A 26299-nucleotide genomic window follows, 5' to 3' on the forward strand; every position below is an offset into this window, starting at 1 on the left:
ATAGGCTCCCTACCCTGCCATTCTTCAGTCCTGCGACCTACAAGGTAGGGAGATGCTGGACGTCAGATGTGACATCATGCATCATGTCACCTGTTTGGGATTGGGATAAGTTTAACTTTTCTAGAGAAAAGAAGAGGCGTCATTTCCAAGGAGGGGCACTCTTTCCTAGAAGGGGGAACTATTTTTATAGAGAGGGAACTGATTCTAAGGAGCTGGTCATTCTTTTAAGGAGGTTGCACTATTTCCTAGGAGGAATAACTATTTCTAAAGATGGGCACTATTTTACTATTGAGGTCACCATTTTTCTATTAGGGAACAAAGAGGGGTAATGATTAATGTGGGCATTTTATTGGGTAAGAATAAAAGGGGTTGCTATTATTACAATAAAACAGGTGTCTCACTAGCGCTCCCTGGAGCATATGCCTGTTTTGCTGCCTGGTATAATATGAGTCCCTGATGCTCATATAATATAAAGGTTCTAGATATAATAATAATATATACTGGTGCAAAAACCAACAGGACTTACTGTATGAGATGCTTTTATTGATGTCTGAGGAGGATTTGACAGGAGGATATTGCATAATCCGTGCAATAAATACTTCTAAATTACTCTTGGTGGTTCTGTGTTTGCTAAAAATGAAGAATAAATACCGGCAGTTGTAATATAGATTATATGCACATATTCCTTTTTAGTGATAATACCCTTAGTGTGACCGAATAGGGCACCTACCTCTGAATGAATGGCCATATGATATATTTCATTCTCTTGCATGATTGAAAGGTAATATTGATTGTTTGCATAATTGGTGAATATTATGTTTATTGTAATTTTTATACACTGAACTGTGTTAATAAAAAGGAATTATTCATCCAAAAAACCAAAAATTTCAAAGTCTGTATTTAGACCAAAGGGGGCTCCCGTGTTCAATTCAAATATCCATTTTGCCTCCGCCCTTGACATCTGGGCTATGTAGTTTCCACCTGTGTGGTCTAATATGTTATAAACCGCAAAAAATGGATCATTTGATGGTAGAATTATGTTTCTCCCTGTAGTGTACCGATAACGGGTGTCCTTCAAAACCCCTTCTTTACTTGAAACTACATAGCCCAGATGTCAAGGGTGGAGGCAAAATGGATCTTTAAATTGAACACAAGAGCCCCCTTTGGTCTAAATACAGACTTTGAATATTTTTTATATATTTTTTTGGATGAATAATTCCTTTTTATTAACAAAGTTCAGTGTATAATAATTACAATAAACAGAATATTCACCAATTATGTAAACAATCAATATTACCTTTCAATCATGCAGGAGAATGAGGAGAAATACGGGAACATCCAACTGGCAGCGTAAATAGCAGAATAGCCCATCAAATACCTATCGCAGACGAAGGAGACCGAATAGTCTTTGAAACACGTTGGAGGTCTTTTGGACATTCTGCCACTCCGTAGTGACGTCACTAGTGGCGAACACTTGACCATTTTGCATCCCAGCGGGAATACGGTACGGTAGAGACGCCACCGGCCGGGGAAGTCTACCATCCGCTCCCATCAGCAGCATCCCGTACCCTCTCATCTTACCTGTAAGAAACTGACTTTTGGAAGAAGAGACCAGCACGGACATTTACATCTCAAGGTACCATTAGTACATGTTGATTAACAAGCGGAATGCAACAAGAAACATTTGATTCATTTCATACAATTTATGTACATAGAAACGGAAACACCCTGCATTGAAGAAAATTCCATCTGGACTTTACAACTTGTTTCATCATCGGCTATATACAATATAGGGTGAGAGTTAACCCATATTTGGCTAAAACGTTTTTTGCATGGTGATATCTATTAATCTTTTTTCTGTAATAGTTTTCTCTACTATTCAGTTATATTCAATTGCTTTTCCCTTTAGACCTCTGTGACAATACATTGCACTTTATTACACCTACCGAGCCTTCGCCTGATATATATCATACGGCCATTCAGAGGTAGGTACCCTATGCGGTCACACTAAGGGTATTATCACTAAAAAGGAATATGTACATATAATATATATTACAAGTATTTATTCTTCATTTTTAGCAAACACAGAACCACCACAAGTAATTTTAAAGTATTTATTGAACGGATTGTGCAATATCATCCTCCTCAGACATCAATAAAAGCATCTCATACAGTAAGTCCTGTTGGTTTTTGCGCAAGTATATATTATAATTATATCTGGGTTGCTATTATTGTTTTAGGTTAGAAAGGGGTTTTTATTATTAAAAGCAGGTATAGTACACCTTCTGTCAATAAAGTTTTGTTGGATCACTGATGAGTGCTTCAGTATTCCTATTCCTTTCCGGCTACATTCGACTGGGACGCTTACCTTTTGGCTCATGATGCACCGCCTTAATCCATTGGCGCCATTCTGTGAGTCTGTCTGCCTTATTGTATGGGTCAGTATTGATTTTGGCAGTGCCAGCATTCCTACCTGAATTACTGGTTGGAAATTTGTTTTGTTTTAGATTCAGCTGAATTGATCGGATGTTTTGATTTGGATTCAAGTGCTGTTTTAGATACCACACAGTCATGTTGTTAAAACACTAACCACCCCAAATATGCAAAATAGTTTTTTTCCAGTTGCACCTAATAAATATGCTGGTTTCACAGTGTTACGGTAAAGTAAAATAAAAGGGGTCAGAACAAAGTTCAATTGGTTTGGCAAAAAACAAGCCCTCATATAGCTCTTTGGATATGAAAAAAAGGGCCAACATTTTTATTTGCTGGGTCATTAAGGGGTTAAACCTCAGAATTAGAATTTTGCATGGAGATTCCGCAACAGCAGAGTCCCATTGATATTAATAGGATACTGCTGCACTGTTCACACAACGGTCCAAGTAGTCCTAGCGCCGACATGTTCTGCCGGCGCTCTGCTGTCGAGGGAATGTCCGCACAGAGATTTTCTGTGCAGATATTAACCTGTGTAACTGTGTAAATAAAAATAAACATATGTGGTATCGCCGAGTGCGGAAATGTCCGAATTATAAAAATATATCGTTAATTAAACCGCAGGGTCAATGGCATGCGCGCAAAAAAATTCCAAAGTCCAAAATAGTGCATTTTTGGTCACTTTTTATATCAATAAGTCCTATCAAAGCAAAAATGGTACCGCTAAAAACTTCAGATCACGGTGCAAAAAATGAGCCCTCATACCGCCCCCTTTGCAGAAAAATAAAAAAGTTAAAGGGGTCAGAAGAGGACAATTTTAAACGTATACATTTTCCTGCATGTAGTTATGATTTTTTCCAGAAGTACGACAAAATCAAACCTATATAAGTAGGGTATCATTTTAATCGTATGGACCTACAAAATTAAGATAAGGTGTCATTTTTACCGAAAAATTTACTGTGTGGAAACGGAAGCCCCCAAAAGTTACAAAATGGCGTTTTTTTTTTTTTTCAATTTTGTCTCACAATGATTTTTTTTTCCATTTCGCCATAGATTTTTGGGTAAAATGACTGATGTAATTACATAGTAGAATTGGTGGTGCAAAAAATAAGCCAGCATATGGATTTTTAGGTGCAAAATTGAAAGAGTTATGATTTTTTAAAGGTGAGGAAGAAAAAACAAAAATGCAAAAACGGAAAAATGCTGAGTCCTTAAGGGGTTAAGCGTCAAACCAGAGGGAGAAGCACCCAGCCGCTCGCTTCTCTAATCACTATCTAGAGGTCGGTGGGGGTCTCAGGACCCAAACCAGTGGCTTACATAGAAGAAAGGGAGCCCCTATAGCAAACATTTAAGTGAGTCTCCTATTATGCCATCTGATCACCCCCCCCCCCCCCACGGACAGAAAGTTATGGGTTTATTTCCCTTTGCTTTTCATGACCCAATGGTCAATACCCCTCTTCAAGAATTTGCTGACAATGCAGTTCCCTGAAGAGAGGAGTTTGGCACAGTTTCTTAACAATAGAAAAAGCAATGAGACCAACCAGGACAAAGCCTCCTCTTTTCATGGGCCCCATAGCAGCCTCATGGTACATTTGCCCTTGACGCTTAGCAGTCCAAACTTTTGGCATGTTTGTGAAACATGTCAAAGTTAATGCTTTAAGGCATGCCTAAACATACATTCGCTTTTATGCTGACAAAAATGGAGTCCATGACATTGACTTGAAATCTGCTGAAAAACCCAGGTGTGATATGCATATGCCGCAAAAAACTTAATACAGTACAAACACTCTTACAGAAGTATTGTGGACCCATACTACACAGGTTTACAAATATGGTTGTGTTAAGTAGCCTTGGTATCAATTCAAAGGTAGACAAAAGACCACAGCACAAAACTGGATTGGTATTGTCTATTCATAAATCTGCGCAAGTAAATACATCAATGAGTAATATAACATATCATCAGTTTCAGTAGTATACTAGTTATACTTACTATTATTTCAAGCAAAGGATGCTAAAAAGAAAAATAATAATATTGTTACATATAAAATACACATACATCAAATATTAAAACTCAGGAATAAGTTTAAATTCGTTATATATAGTCAACATTACATACAGTACAAAAACAATTACAAAGACCCACTATGTTTTCTGGTCCTGTAGTCATGTGTTAGTCTATCTCCTCTTCTTGCCAACCTACAGGCAGTGGAAGAAGAGACATCAACACATGACCATAAAATATTACTATACACAGTTTGTAACTATGGAAAACTACATCTGTATAGAAGCTTTATACAAAAAGGCAGGAGAAAAAAAATATTATTGGCAAAATTAAAGTCTACACATTGTTATGAAAACAAAATAAACAAAAAAAAGACAGTCATGTGACACAGAACCGGGAGAGATGTTCACACTTCCCTTAGCTCATTTTGGTGATCAGTTGGAGCTTATCACCAAACGTAATAACCTTTGGCAACAGCCCAAAGCACAAAAAACACTTACCTAAAACTTAGCTTTTAATGTATTATTAAATGTGACAGAATTTATTTAAAACCAATTAGACCCCAAACAGTCAAAACTTCTCTCTGCAACAGTGCCCTTAAATTGAATAAAAAAATAAATAAAGATTAAATATATATATATATATATATATATATATATATATATATATATATATATACATATATATATATATATGGAATAAGTTGGCCAGCACTATTGATTCCAAACTATTATACGGACCTGGCTTACAGGTGCAGGCTGCTGGGCTAAATATACAGCAACAGGAGAATACAGCAGCACACTGCTAGCACAAAGATGTAGATAAAACATGAGTATATAGATACAACATGAGAAGCTATTCAGCTATGGTGCAGTAATGAAATAGTGAGATACTGCTGATCTATTCACACACTATGCCTGCTGATCTATTCACACAGAGGCATATTCATAGCGTAGGGTCCGTCCCATTGAGATCACCTTACCGTGGTGAGAAGGTCCAAGCTATTTGGCCGCCAAATTGCAAGCTAAGTATCTCACTATTTCATTACTGCACCATAGCTGAATAGCTTCTCATGTTGTATCTATATACTCATGTTTTATCTACATCTTTGTGCTAGCAGTGTGCTGCTGTATTCTCCTGTTGCTGTATATTTAGCCCAGCAGCCTGCACCTGTAAGCCAGGTCCGTATAATAGTTTGGAATCAATAGTGCTGGCCAACTTATTCCTTGTTTGTATTACACATATGTCGGAGTGGCTACCTCCATGTTGGTTCTTGCACCCCACCCCCCTCTATCAGGTGTATATAAGGTGTCTTGGATGTTTCAGATCCTGCAATGCCTGCTGATCTATTCACACAGAGGCATATTCATAGTGTAGGGTCTGTCCCATTGAGATTACCTTACCGTGGTGGGACGGTCCAAGCTATTTGGCTGCCAAATTGCAAGCTAAGTATCTCACTATTTTATTACTGCACCATAGCTGAATAGCTTCTCATGTTGTATCTATATACTCATGTTTTATCTACATCTTTGTGCTAGCAGTGTGCTGCTGTATTCTCCTGTTGCTATATATATATATATATATATATATATATATATATATATATATACATATATATGTATATATAGGTCTTAGTGTAGCAAAACCAACTTATAGTAGCTAAGAAAGTGCATAGGGAGATTGACCAGGCCAAAGTGTTTTGTTTTGTTTTGTTTTTGCAACATTTTTTGCTGCATTAAATGTAGGAGTGTTTGCAATTCTAATTATGTAGAGTCATGAATTTTATGGTTTTACCTACCAGGACATAATATGAAGACAAAATATGTTCCACAGAAAGTCTTCAAATGAGGTAAGCACAACCTCTGATAACAAATTACAACATTGTCATTAGTTTTTTACATTTGTTTAACAAAAAGTAGGCCAAAATGCAGAAGCCGTGTGTGAACAACTAAGTACACCCTTACAGCTTCCATTAAATTAAGGGGCTAGGTAGAAGCCAGTTGCTGCTAATTAAATGCCCTTAAAGAAAGGGTACCCCTAATGTCTGCAATTAAATCTCAATACAAATATACCTATACTGCGAAGGCCTCAAAGTTTTAAAGAAAGCATTACTAAATAAATGGCAGCATGAAGACCAAGGAGGCCAAGGAGCTCCCAAACAGGCTATGGATAAGTTGTGGGGAAGTAAAAAACAGGGTTAGGTTATAAAAAAAATAGCCCAAGATTTGAACATCTCACAGAACACCATAAAATGTATAGGCCATCCAAAAGGCCATTCACCCAAACTGATAAGCTGTGCAAAGATTGAAAATTTAACAGAAAAGCAACCAAGAGTCCTAAGGTAACTCTCAAGTAGCTTCAAAAGATCAACATGTGAAGTGAAAGGATCTGTTCACAGGACAACTATTAGTTGTGTACTCCACAAATCTGGCCTTTATGAAGGGGCAAGAAGAAAGCTATTATTGAAAGCAAGCCACAAGAAATCCTGTTTAGAATTTGATACAAGCCATGTGGGAGACACAGCAATCGTGAAAGAAGGGGCTCTGCTCAGATGAGACCAAAGTTGACCGAAAACGCTAAGTGTGCACACCATCCCCACATCCCCATGGAGGTGGTAGCATCATGCTGTGGTGACTCTTATCTTCAGCAGGTACAGGAAAACTGGTCAGGATTGATGGAAAGATGGATGGAGCCAAATACAGGGCAATCCTTGAAGAATGTCCATTCTTTCAGCGAATTCACTCAGTAATGCATTGCCATCTATGGTGACGGCAATGCAGTCGGAGATTCTGTGGTATGAACCTGGCCTAACTAAAATGATATGTTGGAACCTTAAGGTTAGATTCACATGACAGTATTTCTGAGCAGAAATCCTCTATAGAATTGTTTTCAATGGAATTCTGCTGTCCCATGCTGTACCGCTGTGGAAATTCAAGTTCTGGACTCAGCCTAAAGAATGAGCATGTTCATTCTTTTGGCGGATCCACTTAGAAATGCATTGCCACCTATGGGGACGGCAATGCAGTCCCCACAATGGTAGCGCCAACTTCTTGACTGGCTCTGATGAAAGATTCCGTCATGTGACCCCGGCCTTAGAGAGCTGTTAATAAACCAAGGCCCACATATCTCAATGAACTGGATGAACCTTGTAAAGAAAAGTGAACCAAAAATCCTCCAGAATGAGACAGATGACGTCAGACAGAAAACCATTACTTATTACTGCTAAATGTGGTTCTACAAGCTATTAGACCTATTTCTTTACACACAGCTTTTCAATTTTGGCTTCACGTTTGTAAAATAGTGACATAGTGAAATCTGTGTTGTTGCTGATCTGAGATTGTATTTACCTATTTTTTATACTTTCTTGTAGGATCATCTAAAGATCAGATGTTTTTGTCCTAATACAGAAAATTACAGAATTCAGAGAGGGTGTAATTACTTTTTCTCATGAATGTTGAATTTATATCGATACTAATACTACTATGCAGATAATTAGAGATAGTAGAACTGAGTCAGAAGCTTTGAGATTTGAGATTGATTCTCATAGTGAAAATGTCAACTCCACTTTCCTCACTATCCTCTACTAGGCTAAAGCTGATGCCCGTGCTGACCATGACAACTTGACTACTGATCAGCGATGCCATAAGCCATTTGTCCCGCTGCATACAAAATACTACAACTTTCTACCACTGCTGACTTCTGCCAATTCTGCTTGGTAGTTCCGTGGTCATGGTCAGCACAGGCTTCAGCTCTGGTCTAGTAAAGGACATAAGTCATCTTAGAAATGGCAGCAAGAGGTATCTGAAACCTTGTGGAGATGACCAGTCATACTTTGGAAAACTTAAAGGAGCACAAAACTCTCTTACAAAAAAAAGTGATTAGCTCCTTTGTGTATATGATGTGTTGGACATGTTTAAAGGGGTATTCCGGGCAAAAATATTTTATCCCCTATCCAAAGGATAGGGGATAAGATGTCTGATCACGGGGGGCCCGCTGCTGAGACCCCCGCAATCTCCCTGCAGCACCCACATTCTATGCGGGGACTGCATCTCTTATTTCGGAAACCTCCGGGTTTCCTGGACTGGGGACGTCATGCCACGCCCCCTCCATTCATGTCTATGGGAGGGGGCGTGACGGCCTTCATGCCCCCTCTCATAGACATGCATGGAGGGGGCGTGGCGTGATGTCACGTCCCCAGTCCTGGAGACCTGGAGGTTTCCAAAACTAGAGATTCAGCACCGCGATCAGACACCTTATCCCCTATCCTTTGGATAGGGGCTAAAATATTTTTGCCAGGAATACTAGATGTTTCTTTCTTACCCATTTTCTGGCTAAATGACCTTTACATAGTGACCAATAAGCACATACATTCTTACCTCTTTACTTATGGGTTGAAAATCTGAATTTACAGATATCACCTGAAATTTCACTTGAATAGAAGGAGAAAATAATCATTACATCACTCATAAGACAGGTCTTGTAATGTAGATACACTGAATTACATTTATGTTTATATTGTGCTCTTCTGATACTTCTTTTTCTGTCCTTTCTTTTCCAGAAAGGGGCATAAATAGCTTCAGAAGAAAGGTTGCTTCTCTTCACAAAAAAAACTACTTGTCACATTAAAGGGGTACTCCCGTGGAAAACTTTTTTTTTTTTTAAATCAACTGGTGCCAGAAAGTTAAACAGATTTGTAAATTACTTCTATTAAAAAATCTTAATCCTTCCAGTACTTTTAAGGGCTATATACTACAGAAGAAATGCTTTACTTTTTAGATTTTTCTGATGTCATGACCACAGTGCTGACCTCTGCTGTCCATTTTAGGAACTGTCCTGAGTAGTATATGTTTACTATGGGGATTTTCTCCTGCTCTGGACAGTTCAAAAAATGGATAGCAGAGGTCAGTAGAGAGCACTGTGATCATGACATCAGAGAAATCTAAAAAGTAAAGCATTACTTGTAAAGTAATTTACAAATCTGTTTAACTTTGTGGCAACAGTTGATTTAAAAAAAAAATAAGTTTTCCACGGGAGTACCCCTTTAAGGGTATGTTCACAAGTGTGTATTTTGCAGATTTTCTTCTGTACATTTTGGATTTTGAAGTCAATGGAGAGCAAAACAGCTACCGAAAATCTGTAGCAAAATACGGACGTGTGAACGTACCTTTAGATAAAGATTGGCCAACTTTAAAGGGGTACTCCGGTGAAAACCTTTTTTATTTTAAATCAACTGGTGGCAGAAAGTTAAACATATTTGTAAATTACTTCTATTAAAAAAAATCTTAATCCTTCCTGTACTTATTAGCTGCTGAGGAAATTATTTTCTTTTTGGAATGCTCTCTGATGACATCACAAGCACAGTTCTCTCTGCTGACGTTATTATAATAATAATAAGGCTTTATATATTGTTGTCCTTAGTGGGATTTGAACCCAAGTCCCCAGCACTGCAAGGCAGCAGTGCTAACCACTGAGCCAGAATGCTGCCCTTAGCATACAGCTGCTTTGCATCTGCTATGCATCTGCTATGCATGGTTGCTAAAATGGACAGAGATGTCAGCAGAGAGCACTGTGTTCGTGATGTCATCAGTGTTCCAAAAAGAAAGGAATTTCCTCTGTAGCATTCAGCAGTTAATAAGTACTAGAAGGATTAAGATTTTTTAATAGAAGTCATTTACAAATATGTTTAATTTTCTGTCACCAGTTGATTTAAAAGAAAAAAGGTTTTCACCGGAGTACCCCTTTAAATACATTTGTAGGGCAGCTTAAAGGGGATGTCTGTTTAAAGAATATATTTCTGCACAGAATTCCTTTTAGATATTCTGCGCAGATTCTCAGTAGTGTGAATGGCGGCCTTAGGGTGATTTCGCACATGCTGTTTTTAATGCTGTTTTTCACCTGTATTTGAAGCCAAAGAAAGGAGTAAGTGCTGTATTTTACCTGTATCACCCGGCTTGTAAGTGGACTTATCAGTATGAATGACACACTCATCCTCTCTTTTGATTATAGCCACTTTCTTGCTTTCATCCACATTGATGTTTTCTCCACGTGCAGATAAATGTAAGTTCCAGATTAAATGATCATCTTTTATTTTTGGGACCTAACAAGGACAACAAGTACATTCTTGGTTATAAACATTTTGGCCAGCAGTTATCATTCCCTTTACACCCTTTTTTTTACCATACAAAAGGCGCTATTTTGGCGCACAATGTTTTTTATTGTACCTTTGTGGTGTAGAAACTTTTCTTCCTTCCAGAGGTTTTTTTTACTAGCACTACACTCAGAAATTTAAGAACTGCCTTTTTTTTTGTTTGTTTTGGCACTAATTTAGGTGCAAAGACCTTCAGTACGGGGAAAAGCTACACCATTTCCAGGGTGGCGTGAGAGAACCTTCTATGTCCTGGCTCCCTGCTTTATCCTGCCGACAAGTGTTCTCTTATTTTCATTGGATTTGTTTGCCCCTCCGTTTCCAATCTTTGGTTTACAGGTGACTATTTTTGGACATGTGGCTTTTTGTTATCGATTCACCTTTTTTTATATGTCTAACTTGCCTGTTTGCTCTCATCTAACCCTACTTTTAGTCACTATTTTGTGCAATGAATAGGGTCCACTTCATACATTTGTGGTCCATGTATTAGTTCTGTATGCATGATTCTTAAATCACTGCTGATTTATGTTTAATTAATCAGTCAATTATGTGTTTCTATTTGACTCTTGGTTTAAAATTATCTCATTTTCTTTCATTTGAAATGATCAACAATACAAAAACACATTTAAGGTTCACTCTTTACCATTTGAACAGTTTCAAAGCCCTTTTTTCCCCCCGGTGTTTTTAAAGTAATTTAACAAGTTCATTGACTGAACGCTGCCTCTTGCGTGAACCAACTAATGTGTCTACTAGAAAAGTGTGAGGTAGAGCTTTGACAGGAAGTTCATGACTGCGCCAAATTCATAAAGTAGCGTGTGCCTTTTTGATAAATTTGACGCAACGACAGGAAAGACCGGGAAAAAAAGTGTAGAAAAGCAGCCACAATAGAGTGAGAATGATAAATGCCGGCCTTTGTCTTGTCGTGTAATCCCCCATGTCTTCAAGAGTTATCACAGTTTCTTTATTATAAAGCAGTTTATCATTTACCAATGTACTATTTGCTGTCATTCAATAGAAACCATCACTGGTTATTTCCAGGATTATACTATGCCCTGGTCATGTGATGGATACACAGAAAGACGGCTCCTACAGTTATCAGAGCTCTACAACGTGCCCAGCACCGCATCTCCATCACATGACCAAGACAGACTTTTATCCCCCGAAGTGTTTATACAACATTTGAATTATACGAGTAAAAATCTACAAACTCGACCCAATAAAACCAAGAGGCTGCAGGTTAAATGCGTGCAGAACTCCAAGATTACATGAAATATTGTTCTAGTTTATAATATGAGGTACATTCATCCTTGTAATACCTGAGCTGTTGAAGATCATCTTGTTGAACAAGGAATTTCATACAAATTATCATGAACAAAATTCACATCAAAAAGAGGTTCTGCTGCAACTAAGGTAAGGAAAAGTGTGCTGTGCACAATACTAGGATCCTGTGTGTAGGAACTGGCATAGCCACCATCCCAGGGCTCTTTGGGAAGGAATCTTTATGGGCCAGTATGCAGAGATATAATTAAATTATTCATCATCTTTAGAATTCAAAATGCAATCAGTGGATCTGAGACTGAGGTGTAGAGATGGGGGATATCCTGATCCCATTCTGAGGAAGACATATCAAGAAACCCAACAGAGAAATAGGATGGACTTGTTAGTCTCTAAACTTCAAATGGAGGCAGACTTTGTGGTTAGGATCATGGCCACTTTTAATGAGGGGTAGGGTGGTGAGGTGAGTAGGTGAAGTCTATTATTAAAGTGGTTATCCACCATAAGGTGATTTTAGTACGTACCTGGCAGACAGTAATGGACATGCTTAGGAAGGATCTGCGCTTGTCTTGGGGCTAAATGACTATGCTGTGAGATTACCATAACACTGTGGATAGCTTTTTGTGAACTGGTATTTCCTATATGAGTTTTCTTTTTTGCCTACAAATCCCATAATTCCAATTTCCTCCCTCCCACACATCAGCCACCCCACCCATTAAAACATAAATGAGCTGCATCCATTCAAAAGACCTGTGGTTTTCAATCAGGGTGCCTACAGCTGTTGCATTAGTTGCAGATTGATCTCTCTCCCACCAAGCGATCGCGCCACCCATTGAAGCAGACAGGCTCCCTGTCATCAGCTGACTAGTGATGTTAGGTCTCGGCCGCATTGCAACCTGGGAAAAATCTGAGACAACAGTCATTTTGTATGCTGTTTAAAAATAAATATTGGAGTGAAAATCACAGAAGAATTGTGAGAAAACTGTCACACACAGGTACAGACACAATATTCTGAATTACACTATCACACGGCCTCTGTAGCATAGTCAAATAAAAAAAAATCCTGGAATACCACTTTAACAAACATTGCAAAGTTTGGATCCAGAGATCGTGAGATACTTTGCCCCCATCCTCAGAACTCATTTAGACGAGGCCATAGCCTGTGAGATAGGCTTGTGAAGAATCATTTTATCACACCGAAACTTTGTAAGCCCTGGTTAGATAGGGGTGCTTTAAATGTAGCGTGTGTATCACATGCAACAACACTTATGTCACTACAACCTTTACCAGCACAATCACATGATGCTCTGTTAAGATATGTGGCTTTATGACTTAAGGAGCAAAGGAATGGTGTACAAGGTCACGTGATAGTGTGGTACAGAATACATCAGCAAGACTAGTCGGGAGCTTAGGAGACGGATAGGAGAAAATCTAAGGTATATTGCCAACAAGGCAGTTAAAATGGTCTCCAGACAGGTTAATGGTATGCATGAGATCCCAAGGTGTTGTAATTTGTAGGCAAGGAGCTAGTGAGTCTCCCAGTGAAAGGTTGAGACTACATATCAGCAAGAAGAAGCAAGTGAAGAAACCAATGCCGCCTGTAATTGATGACTTCAATAGCCGCTTGTAATCAATGACTTCAGAAGGAGGCAAAAAGTAGAGATAAGTGAATCGAAGCTGATGAACCCAAATTTGTTACAAATTTCATGAAATATTCGATTTGCAACAAATGCAAAAATCGCCGCGATTCTATCGCTTCATTAAACTCAATTTCCTGCGGTCCAGGCTCCAGGGCATCTAAAATGGATCCACATGTCAGTACATCAGGCAAGGCAGGAAGGGAAGTAGGCGGGATGACCCTGAATCACATGCAGCAGCCAGTCACCCCTGTGATGGCACAGCCCTATATAATCGGCAGCCATTTTGATGCATTACACTGCATAGAGATAGGAGGGACATTGCTCTGTGCGTGTCACATAGAAAAGCTCATTCCAGCAGTGTTTCACATCCTAGTCACATCAGCATTCTACATACTGTGATAGGACAGCCAAAAGTAATCACCGGCTGGTGTTTTACTCCAATATGTTTATTAAGCGTACAGTAACGAATTTTTCTGCCCTCATAAGTGCATACCACATGTGTGCATTTAAGCAGTGTACTGTTTTGTACCTGATAATCTGTCAAGGGCCTAGATACTGTGAAAGTTTTTTTTAAGCGTGCTGTACTGCATTTTCTGCCCTCATAAGTGCATACCACATATCTACATCTAAGTGGTGTACTATTTTGTTCCTGTTAATCTGTCAAGGGCCTACATACTGTGAAAGGACAGCCAAAAGTAATCACAGGCTGATGTTTTACTCAAATATTTTTACAGTGTACTTTAGCACATTTTTCTGCCCTCATAATCTGTCCAGGCAAAACTAGGCAAAAAAGTCCAGGCAAAACTACTCACCGGCTTGTGTATTTACTCAGATACTTTTTTAAGTGTACTGTAGCTTATTTTTCTGCCCTCATAAGAGCATACCACATAACTACATCTAAGTAGTGTACTATTTTGTACCTATTAATCTGTCAAGGGCCTACATACTGTGAAAGGACAGCCAAAAGTAATCACCGGCTAGTGTTTTAATCCAATACGTTTATTAAGCGTACTGTAGCGCTGTTCTGCACAAATACTGTTTTAAGCGTAGTGAAGCGTATTGTACTCCCCTCATATACGCAATAAGTATGTCAGGCAGAGTAGTGCCAGGACGTGCACAGAGGAGTGGCAGAGGCCTTAATTCATCAGGCGCAGGCAGAGGTTGCCGCAGAGTAGGGGTGTGTGGCAGCCGGAGTTGCAGCAAGAGGTCTGAGCTCCTGGTGTCAGCTAGCAGTTGTGTCGCAACCAGCAACCCAGCAGCAGTGATTGATCTGTTCACTTGGTCATCCACTTTATCCCAAGTGACATCCGACACCCTCAGTCAATAGTTGGTGGGTTCCTCAGACTCAACTCTCAGTTGACATGGCCCTCAAGCTGCTGCTGCCACCTCCAGGCTCTGTCATTGTGCTGCTCTATGGTCTCCTCACGCCAATGCTACCACCTCCAGGCTCTGTCATTGTGCCGCCATATGGTCTCCTCATGCTGATGCTGCCACCCCCAGGCTCTCTCATTCTGCTGCTCTATGGTCTCCTCATGCTAATGCTTACACCTCCACGCTCTGTCATTGTGCCACCATATGGTCTCCTCATGCTGATGCTACCACCTCCAGGCTCTGTCATTGTGCCACCATATGGTCTCCTCATGCTGATGCTGCCACCTCCAGGCTCTCTAATTGTGCTGCTCTATGGTCTCCTCATATTGATGCTGCCCCCTTTAGGCTCTCTCCTTGTGCTGCTCTATAGTCTCCTCATGCTGATGCTACCGCCTCCATGCTCTGTCATTGTGCCACCATATGGTCTCCTCATGCTGATGCTACCACCTCCAGGCACTTTCGTTGTGCCATCATATGATCTTCTCATTCTAATTGTACTGCTCTAAGGTCTCCTCATGCTGATGCTGCCACCTCCAGGCTTTCTAATTGTGCTTCTCTATGGTCTCCTCATGTTGATGCTACCACCTACAGGCTCTCTCATTGTGCTGCCATGGATACTACAAAACATATCTAAGGTGCTGGTCCCCAGTTTCAGAAATTCCTTGCATTAGGGTCACTTTCAGGACTCCTGATGTCTCATTCAGCCTCTATATGGTATCATCATGCTTCAGCCACCATGCCATTAATCCAATATATGTTTTACTGACGCTTCAGCCACCTCCAGGATGTGACATTCATCCAATATATGGTTTACTGATGCTTCAGCCAACTCCAGTCTGTGTCATTCAGCAACTACATGGTTTAGTGATGCCGCTGGGCCTATTACCTATATATGTTTATGGTTGCACTAGGTACCATACATCTTCAATGGAAATGTCAAAATTTATCTTTTATTGTCAGGCCCTATTGTCTCCACATCTGCCCCAACTCCAGGCTGTGCCATTCAGCCACTATATGGTCTCCTCATGCTTCAGCCAACTCCAGGCTGTGTCATTCAGCCAATACATGGTTTACTGATACTGCTGGGCCTGGGTCTGTGCCTAAATTTTTTTATGGCAGCACTAGCTACCCTAAAACTTCAATTGAAATTTCAAAATTTGTCTTTTAACCCCTTAAGGACCAGGCCATTTTACACCTTAAGGACCAGAGCGTTTTTTGCAATTCTGACCACTGTCACTTTAAACAATAATAACTCTGGAATGCTTTTATTTATCATTCTGATTCCGAGAATATTTTTTTGTGACACATTCTACTTTAACATAGTAGTAAAGTTTTATGGTAACTTGCATCCTTTCTTGGTGAAAAATCCCCAAATTTGATGAAAAAAAAGAAAATTTAGAATTTTTCTAACTTTGAAGCACTCTGCTTGAAAATTGATATTCAAAATAAAAAAATTTTTGGTTCACATATACAATTTATCTACTTTATGTTTGCATCATAAAATTTATGAGTTTTTACTTTTGGAAGATACCAGAGGGCTTCAAAGTTAAGCAGCAATTTTGACATTTTTCACAAAATTTTCAAACTCACAATTTTTCAGTGACCAGTTCAGTTTTGAAGTGGATTTGAAGGGTCTTCATCTTAGAAATACCCCACAAATGACCCCATTATAAAAACTGCACCCCCCAAAGTATTAAAAATGACATTCAGTAAGTGTTTTAATCCTTTAGGTGTTTCACAGGAATAGCAGCAAAGTGAAGGAGAAAATTCTAAATCTTCATTTTTTACACTCGCATGTTCTTGTAGACCCAATTTTTGAATTTTTGCAAGGGGTAAAAAGGAGAAAAATTTTACTTGTATTTGTAACCCAATTTCTCTCGAGTAAAGACATACCTCATATGTCTATGTTAATTGTTCGGCGGGCGCAGTAGAGGGCTCAGAAGGGAAGGAGCGACAAGTGGTTTTTGGGGGGCATGTCACCTTTAGGAAGCCCCTATGGTGCCAGGACAGCAAAAAAAAAAAACACAAGGCATACCATTTTGGAAACTAGACCCCTCGGGGAACGTAACAAGGGGTAATGTGAACCTTAATACCCTACAGGTGTTTCACGACTTTTGCATATGTAAAAACATTTTTTTTTTTACCTAAAGTGCTTGGTTTCCCAAAAAGTTAACATTTTTAAAAAGGGTAATAGCAGAAAATACCCCCCAAAATTTGAAGCCCAATTTCTCCTGATTCAGAAAACAGCCCATATGGGGGTGAAAAAGTGCTCTGCTGGCGCACTACAGGTCTCAGAAGTGAAGGAGTCACATTTGGCTTTTTGAAAGCAAATTTTGCTCTGGGTGCATGCCGCATTTAGGAAGCCCCTATCCTGCCAGAACAGCAAAAAAAAAACACAAGGGATACCATTTTGGAAACTAGACCCCTCGGGGAACGTAACAAGGGGTAATGTGAACCTTAATACCCTACAGGTGTTTCACGACTTTTGCATATGTAAAAAAAATTTTTTTTTACCTAAAATGCTTGCTTTCCCAAAAAGTTTACATTTTTAAAAAGGGTAATAGCAGAAAATACCCCCAAAAATTTGAAGCCCAATTTCTCCTGATTCAGAAAACAGCCCATATGGGGATGAAAAGTGCTCTGCTGGCGCACTACAGGTCTCAGAAGAGAAGGAGTCACATTTGGCTTTTTGAAAGGAAATTTTGCTCTGGGGGCATGCCGCATTTAGGAAGCCCCTATGGTCCCAGAACAGCAAAAAAAACACATGGCATGCCATTTTGGAAACTAGACCCCTCGGGGAACGTAACAAGGGGTAATGTGAACCTTTATACCCCACAGGTGTTTCACGACTTTTGCATATGTAAAAAAAAATATTTTTTTTACCTAAAATGCTTGGTTTCCCAAAAATTTTACATTTTTAAAAAGGCTAATAGCAGAAAATACCCCCCAAAATTTGTAACCCGAGTACGGCGATACCCCATATGTGGCCCTAAACTGTTGCCTTTAAATACGACAGGGCTCCAAAGCGAAAGAGCGCCATGCGAATTTGAGGCCTAAATTAGGGATTTGCATAGGGGTGGACATAGTGGTATTCTACACCATTGATTCCCAAACAGGGTGCCTACAGCTGTTGTAAAACTCCCAGCATGCCTGGACAGTCAGTGGCTATCTGGCAATACTGGGAGTAGTTGTTTTGCAACAGCTGGAGGCTCCGTTTTGTAAACAGTGGCGTACCAGACGTTTTTCATTTTTATTGGGTAGGGGGGCTGTGTAGGGGTATGTGCATATGTAGTGTTTTTTACTTTTTATTTTATTTTGTGTTAGTGTAGTGTAATGTAGTGTTTTTAGGGTACAGTCACACGGGCGGGGGTTCACAGTAGTTTCTCGCTGGCAGTTTGAGCTGCGGCAGAAAATTGCCGCAGCTCAAACTTGCAGCCGAATACTTACTGTAAACCTCCGCCCATGTGAGTGTACCCTGTACATTCATATTGGGGGGGGGGGGAGAAACATTCAGCTGTTGCAAAACTACAACTCCCAGCATGTACGGTCTATCAGTGCAAACTGGTTGTGAAACATCAAGTTTGGTAACAAACTCAGTGTTTTGCAACCAGTGTGCCTTCAGCTGTTGCAAAAGCTACAACCCCCAGCATGTACGAACAGCGGAATGGCATGCTGGGACTTGTAGTTATGCAACAGCTGGAGGCATATTACTTTGGCTGGGGATTGGAGTTATGCAACAGCTGGAGACACACTGGTTTGCTACTTAACTCAGTGTTTCACAACCAGTGTGCCTTCAGCTGTTGCAAAACTACAACTCTCAGCAGTCACCGACAGTCAACGGGCATGCTGGGAATTGTAGTTATGCAACCAGCAGATGCACCACTACAACTCCCAGCATGCACTTTAGCTGATTGTGCAAGCTGGGAGTTGTAGTTATACAACAGCTGAAGGTACACTTTTCCATAGAAAAAATGTGCCTCCAGCTGTTGCAAAACTATAAGTCCCAGCATGCCCATAAGGGAATGCTGGGAGTTGTGGTGGTCTGCCTCCTGCTTTTGCATAATTACAGCTCCCAGCATGCCCTTTAGCAACAGCAGGAGGCTGTCACTCACCCAACTGCTGATCCACGCTGCAGGTCAGTCCCTCGCCGCCGCCACCACCGCCGCTCCTGGGGCCCCGATCCCAACATTGACGCCAGGGATCGGGGTCCCCAGCTCCCGGGGTCTTCTTCCTGCACCCGCTCACGTCCTCCGGAAGGTAAACCGGCCGACGAATCAGGGTGATCGTGAGGTGGCACCAGTGCCACCTCACCCCTGCTGGCTATGGCTGTTCGGGGCCTTCAGAGACGGCCCCGATCAGCCAGTAATTCCGGGTCACTGGGTCACTGGAGACCCGATTGACCCGGAATCCGCCGCAGATCGCTGGGCTGAATTGTTCAGCGATCTGCGGCCATCGCCGACATGGGGGGTCATCATGACCCCCCTGGGCGATATGCCGCGATGCCTGCTGAACGATTTCAGCAGGCATCGGGCACCGGCTCCCCTCCGGCTAGCAGCGGGGGGCCGGGAATAGACAGGACGTACTCCTACATCCTCGGTCCTTAAGAACTCGGAAACGGGGTCGTAGGAGTACGTTCATTGTCCTTAAGGGGTTAATCTTAGAGATTGTGAAGCCCTAGTGTCTACTCATGCTGCTGTCAACTCCGGGCTGTGCCATTCAGACACTATATGGTCTCCTTATGCTTCAGCTACATCCAAGCTGTGTCATTCAGCCGCTATATGGTCTCCTCATGGTGCCAACACCTCCACACTGCATCATTCCGGCACTATATGGTCTCCTCCTGCTGCCAACACCTCCACGCTGTGTCATTCAGCCACTATGTGGTCTCCTCATGCTTCAGCCACATCCAAGCTGTGTCAATAAGCTACTATATGGTCTCCTCATGCTGCCAACACCTCCATACTGTGTCATTCAGCCACTATATGGTCTCCTCCTGCTGCCAACACCTCCACGCTGTGTCATTCAGCCACTATATGGTCTCCTCATGCTGCCAACACCTCCACGCTGTGTCATTCAGCCACTATATGGTCTCCTCACACGGATGCCACCTCCAGACTCTGTCATTGTGCCGCTCTGCAGCAGTGATTCTAAAAGCAATGCCTGTAATCTGCATGTTATTCTGAATACCAGTATTATTTCACTACCCCAGGAAACTCCATATGCATGTAAGAACAAAGCAAAGTGTTCTACACCCCTATTGAGGCTCTCTGTAGTCCAGAAATAGTCGTTTTTAAAAATATATTAGCTGTGAATAAATTTGTATGGAACCTAATTTTTGGGGGAAATTTGGTGAATCGGCTGAATCAAATTTTTCAAATATACGCTCTAGCAACAAGCATTTCCAATGGGTGCATTTGCATCATAGTTTTTGCATCTGTTACACATATTTAAAAAAAAGTTTTTTAAAACAATTATTCATAGACAGTTATGTTAAAAAAAATTATATATTAAAATCAAGACAAAAAAATTGACAATGACATAAATGGACCAAAACAGGTGAATGTGTTGGACATGACTTACATAGTTCATAACATAGTAACATAGTTCATAAGGTTGAAAAAAGTCCATCAAGTTCAACCTATAACCGTAATAAGTCCCTATTGAGTTGAGTTGATCCAGAGGAAGGCAAAAACCCCTCATACTAGAAGTAAAAATTCCTTCCCGACTCCAATTATGGCAGTCAGAATAAATCCCTGGATCAACCTTCTGTCCCTATAAATCTAGTATACATAACCAGTAATGTTGTTACTCTCCAAAAATGCATCCAGCCCCTTTATGAACTCTATTACAGAGTTCACCATGACCACCCCCTCCGGGAGAGAATTCCACAGTCTCACTGCTCTTACAGTAAAGAACCCCCATCTGTGCTGGTGTAGAAACCTTCTTTCCTCTAGACGTAGAGGATGCCCCCTTGTTATTGATACAGTCCTGGATATAAATAGATCATGGGAGATATCTCTGTACTGTCCCCTGATATATTTATACATAGTTATTAGGTCTCCCCTAAGCCTTCTTTTTTCTAAACTAAATAACCCTAATTGTTATAATATTTCTGGGTACTGTAGTCCTCCCATTCCCCGTATTACTCTGGTTGCCCGTCTTTGAATCCTCTCCAGCTCCACTATATCTTTCTTGTACACTGGTGCCCAGTACTGTACACAGTATTCTATGTGTGGTCTGACTAGTGATTTGTACAGCAGTAGAATTATTTCCTTGTCGTGGTCATCTATGCCCCTATTGATGCACCCCATGATTTTTTTATCCTTGGCAGCAGCTGCCCGACACTGGTCACTACAGCTAAATTTACTGTTAACTAAGAATCCTAAGTCCTTTTCCACGTCAGTCGTCCCAAGTGTTCTCCCATTTAATACATAATCCCAGCCCGGATGTTTCTTCCCCATGTGCATTACCTTACATTTATCAGTGTTGAACCTCATCTGCCACTTCCCAGCCCAAACCTCCAACCTATCCAGATCCATTAGCAGCAGTGCACTGTCCTCTATAGTGTTTACCGCTTTACAGCGTTTAGTGTCATCTGCAAAGATTGCTAGTTTACTATTCATCCCCTCTGCAAGGTCATTAATGAATATATTAAATAGGACAGGACCCAAGATGGACCCCTGTGGTACCCCACTAGTAACAGTCACTCAATCAAAATAAGTACCATTAATAACCGCCCTCTGTTTCCTATCATTGAGCCAGTTACTTACCCACTTGCACACATCACATTCTCCCCCAGCCCAAACCTTCCCATTTTATGCACCAACCTTTTATGTGGAACCGTATCAAATGCTTTGGAAAAATCCAGATATACGACATCCAGTGATTGCCCCTGGTCCAGTCTGGAGCTTACCTCCTCATAAAAGTTGATCAGGTTAGTTTGACAGGATCGATCCCTCATAAATCCATGCTGATATCGGGTCATACATTTATTTTTATCAAGATATTCCAAAATAGCATCTCTTAGGAAACCCTCAAACAATTTACTTACAACCGAGGCTAAACTAACATAGAAATCAATGAATGTGCATAGATATATACTGTACGATTCTATACCATGTATAAAGTGATGTGAATGCAGCCTATAAAATACCACTCGTTCCTCTATGATCCTCAGGTTCTGACATCAGAATGCCTATCCCCACTCGGTGCCATTCTGATGACAATTCCTGCTACTGAACTATGTGTTTGGCTGAGCGGAAGTGGGGAACAACAAAGTAGGAATTGCTTCGGCAGGTGATTGGCAGAAGGGTTCATAACAGTGTTAATAATAATTACAGTGTAATAATTTTTATCTATACATCCACTTTAATAGAAACACCATATGTAGTATGTATTATACATTGATCTGTCACCTTACTTTAGTAAATGTATACAGACCTGGAAGGCATAGCACTCAGAATGATCATGTTTGGTAACTTTATGTTCAGCTATAATGTGAACTTGTTCCTCATGCTTCAGCTTTATTTTAATGTCAGTCTCCCCCTTCAGATCAAGAAAGGCCACGCAAGCTTTCCCTTCTGTTCCCTCCTCTAAGTGTGCAGGAACTGTGATCACATAATGGCTGTAATGAAATATATAAGAATTGTGGAGTCATTTATGAACATATCAAAATACAATACAATGTGTTTATTACAACTAGCAGAGTACCTGGTATTCCCTGGTCTTCCTTCCTAAACAAAAAGCAACAATGATGCTCTCGTCCTCATATCCTGACCTTATATATCGTCCTCATTTCCCATCCTCATATGTAATCTTCATATCCTGACCTCATATCCCGTCCTCATATGCCATCTTCATATCCCGACCACATATCCTCACATAACTTTTCAAATCTCGTCCCCTGCACTAAGGTGCAGGGGGTTTAAGTTTTTTTCTTGGGTGAGTACCCCTTTAACCTCAATCAATCTATCAAGTGTGTATGCACCAACAAGACATGCATGCTCAATGGAGTTCAGGTGTCTAAGGTTCTCAGACCTCCACAAAGGATCACTTTTTAATTTTTGGTAAACCGCATTCTCCGTTAGCAGTCTATCAATTTTTGCAAGATATTTGGGAGGTGTCAGTTGATTTTGGCTTCTTGACCACCTCAGCAGCAAGGAGGGACGGATGCCATATTTTACCCTGGTTCCACCCCTTTAACCCCTGTGTTCTCTATAAGATTTTTAAAAGATGTTGTGCAAGAAACATGAAGAAAATCCTTATTTTCATGTTAAATGTTTGTATCCTTTTTTTTTTTTTACATACAAAACAGCTCTCCTCAATAAGGAAGAAACAGTCTCTGGGGCCACCCATTAAAGGTTTACAGCCAAGCATGATTACCCCTGTCTGACCCCAACCCCCTCCCCGATCACAGACTGTAATGTGTTTTTGGTTTTTCAACTTTGTTTCTTCGATAACGAGTGATGGAGCGGAATGTTAGTGTAGCATGTGGTATAGTGTATAGCTTAGTGAACCTCTGCTGTATATTGTACTGTCATGTTTTGTCTGATTGTAATTTATTGTATGACTTGTAATGACGACTGAATGATGAATAAAGCTCTTTTAATATCTGTCTGTAGATAGCATTATTTGATCTGATAACACTGATAGTAGTGTTTTATCCCAGTATTGTTTTTATCTCAGTAATATTTTATAGTTAAAGATTTGGGCATTGATTTGCATATGAGCTACCTATAGGTTCGCCAGAGATACAGTATCTTTCTATCTGGGGGAGAATTATTCAAAATACTTTATTTTTCTACTGAGCATACAGTACCCCCTAACAAATACCCAACAGAAGGATCTGCACATGGACAGTGAGTACCTTCTGAGACTTCGTACATAGCATTACATTGATACATTCCGTAATGAAGTTATTTTAAGTATAGTATTACTGTAACTATTTATTAAATGTTCTCTGAGAAAATAATAACCCGCACTAGAAATAATCATAATCTGGATCTTACGGTTCTGATGCGGATGTCAGCGATGAGCCGAAGATTGCTAGAAACACGGGAACCAAGAGAAGCCACATGTTGGATCACACGTCACCTCCACTAAATCTCCAAAATGTTCTTTCTCTTCTAATATTAAGAGGTTAAGTAGGAGAAACGTCTATTATCCCCGAGTCTATGTCACCTCCTGAATGTAGAAATATGAGGAAATAACCTTGTGTTAGAGAATTTTGGCTATTGAGCAAGATTTCAGCACCAACCCATGACGTCTAATCTCCTGTGGAGTTTGTGTTCCTGGAAATAAGCCAATGTAAATGATATTTACCACATATAACTGAAATGATACGAGAAGTGATGATCTAAAGCAGTGATCTCAAACTTTGGCCTTCCAGATGTGGCAAAACTTCAACTCCCACCATGCACGGACAGCCAACAGCAAGGGTTCAAATCCCACTTAGGACAACAATAAATAAAGCATTATTATTATCATTATAATAATGTCAGAAGAGAGAACTGTGCTCATGATGTCATCCGAGAGCATTCCCAAAAGAAAAGAATTTCCTCTGTAGTATTCAGCAGCTAATAAGTACAGGAAGGATTAAGATTTTTTAATAGAAGTAATTTACAAATCTGTTTAACTTTCCGGAGCCAGTTGATTTAAAAGAAAAAAGGTTTTCACCGGAGTACCCCTTTAAAGGGGTTCTCCGCTGCCCTGCTTCCAGAGCTCCGCTCCCCAGTGTCCGGAAGTTTATTGTTCCAAACGCTGTGTGCGGGCTTCCGTGTTCAGGGCCGCCCCTTGTGATGTCATGCCGGCCCCCTCGTGACGTCACGCCTGCCCCCTCAATGAAAGTCTATGGCCGTCATGCCCCCTTCCCATAGACTTTCGTTGAGAGGGTGGGCGAGGCGTCACTATGGGCTGCCCTGAACACGGAAGCCTGCACACATTGTTTAGAACAATAAACTTCCGGACGCTGGGGAGCGGAGCTCCAGAAGCAGGGCAGCGGAGTACCCCTTTAACTTTTTGTATTTATATGAGTCCCATAAAGAAGGGTTAATATTCATATACAGCTGAGAAGAGCTGGCCACAAACGAAAGTCTTAGGTGACACTGCTAACACTTATACTATAAGGATTAGAGATGTCGTGAATTGTTCGCAGGCGAACAGTTCCCGGTGAATTTCGCATGTTCGCGTTCGCATCGCCGGGCAAACATATGTGAAGTTCGATCCGCCCCCTATACTTTAACATTGCAGTAAACTTTGACCCTGTGAGTCAGAGTCAGCAGACACATTACAGCCAATCAGCATCAGTCCCTCCCTTCCAGACCCTCCTACCTCTTGCACGGACGCCATTTTAGCCTCATTCAGTATGCTGCAGGCTTAGGAAGTGGAGGGTCAGAGAAGCTGCTCCTGCTGTAAAGCGAAAGCGATAGCTAGGTTGCTGCTAGGTGGTGTATTCAGGGTCCAGTTTACTCCTAAAGCACTAGTGTAACATCTGCTTTAAGGACAGCACCCAAAAAAGCCCTTTTTAGGGCTGAAAGATATCAGTCCTGGTTGGGAGGGAACCGCTGGTTAAAAGGGGTACTCCAGAATCAAACTTTAGTTCCTTCAAGCAACAATCTACTACAGTATTCAAAGGGCTGAAAGATATCAGTACGTTAGTCTTGCAACAACTGGAGGCACCCTGGTTGGAAGGGAACCGTTGGTTAAAAGGGGTACTCCAGAATCAAACTTAAAGGGGTACTCCGGTGGTTAATTTTTTTTGACTATATGGCATCTTCTTTGTAAGTTTAGTTTTTTTGCAATATACATGTGTTATATGTTTTGGAAGCATGTGTGTCTTTTTCTTACCTGTTTGTTGGGCAGGAAGCTCTGTAGTTCAGAGGGTTTTCTTTTACTGTTGTCCACAGTTCTGAGTCTGTTGTGGACAAGATGTCACAGCTTTTTTTTTTTCTTCCTCTCTGTCTGCATGAGAAAATAAGCCACCCCCCCTCATCTCATCCAGCTGAGTACACAGCTCCTCCCCTCCCCCCTGCTCTGTATTCTCTGCAGGGGAATAAATCTCATACTGGGAATGATCTCTATGGGGGAGATTTATCAAAACCTGTGCAGAGGAAAACTTGCTAAGTTGCCCATAGCAACCAATCAGATTGCTTCTTTCATTTTTCACAGGCCTTCATAAAAATGAAAGCAGCAAGCTGATTGGTTGCTATGGGCAACTGGGCAAGTCTTCCTCTGCACAGGTTTTCAAAAATCTCCCCCTATATGTGAAGGGGAGGGGGGGGGGACTCCTGAATGACACATGCTGGGAGTTGTAGTCCATGTTGTGTGTGTGTGTGTGTGTATATGCTAGTGTTTACAAACCAGTGTGCCTCCAGGTGTTGCAAAACTACAACTCCCAGTATGCCCTGACAGACTTTGGGCATGCTGGGAGTTGTAGAT

General features: G+C 40.8%; 1 protein-coding gene across 2 annotated transcripts in view; it reads right to left on the reverse strand.

The window, feature by feature from the left end:
* Positions 1–25908, reverse strand: part of LOC130281679 (alpha-2-macroglobulin-like protein 1) — a 79628-nt gene extending 53720 nt beyond the window's left edge. Inside the window, exons 1-7 of one of the 2 annotated variants that reach the window (XM_056529152.1) lie at positions 25709–25908; positions 24185–24312; positions 23872–24046; positions 22304–22487; positions 10370–10529; positions 8809–8861; positions 4421–4441 (exon numbers count right to left, since the gene is read on the reverse strand). In XM_056529152.1, coding sequence (XP_056385127.1) covers positions 4421–4441; positions 8809–8861; positions 10370–10529; positions 22304–22487; positions 23872–23939 — 486 coding nt within the window. In that variant the 5' untranslated portion in view covers positions 23940–24046; positions 24185–24312; positions 25709–25908. The remainder of the gene's footprint in view (positions 1–4420; positions 4442–8808; positions 8862–10369; positions 10530–22303; positions 22488–23871; positions 24047–24184; positions 24313–25708) is intronic. The other variant, XM_056529153.1, reaches the window with a different exon arrangement.
* Positions 25909–26299: the final 391 nt, after the last annotated feature.

The sequence above is a fragment of the Hyla sarda genome, chromosome 7, assembly GCF_029499605.1.
Source record: "Hyla sarda isolate aHylSar1 chromosome 7, aHylSar1.hap1, whole genome shotgun sequence".
NCBI lineage: Eukaryota > Metazoa > Chordata > Amphibia > Anura > Hylidae > Hyla > Hyla sarda.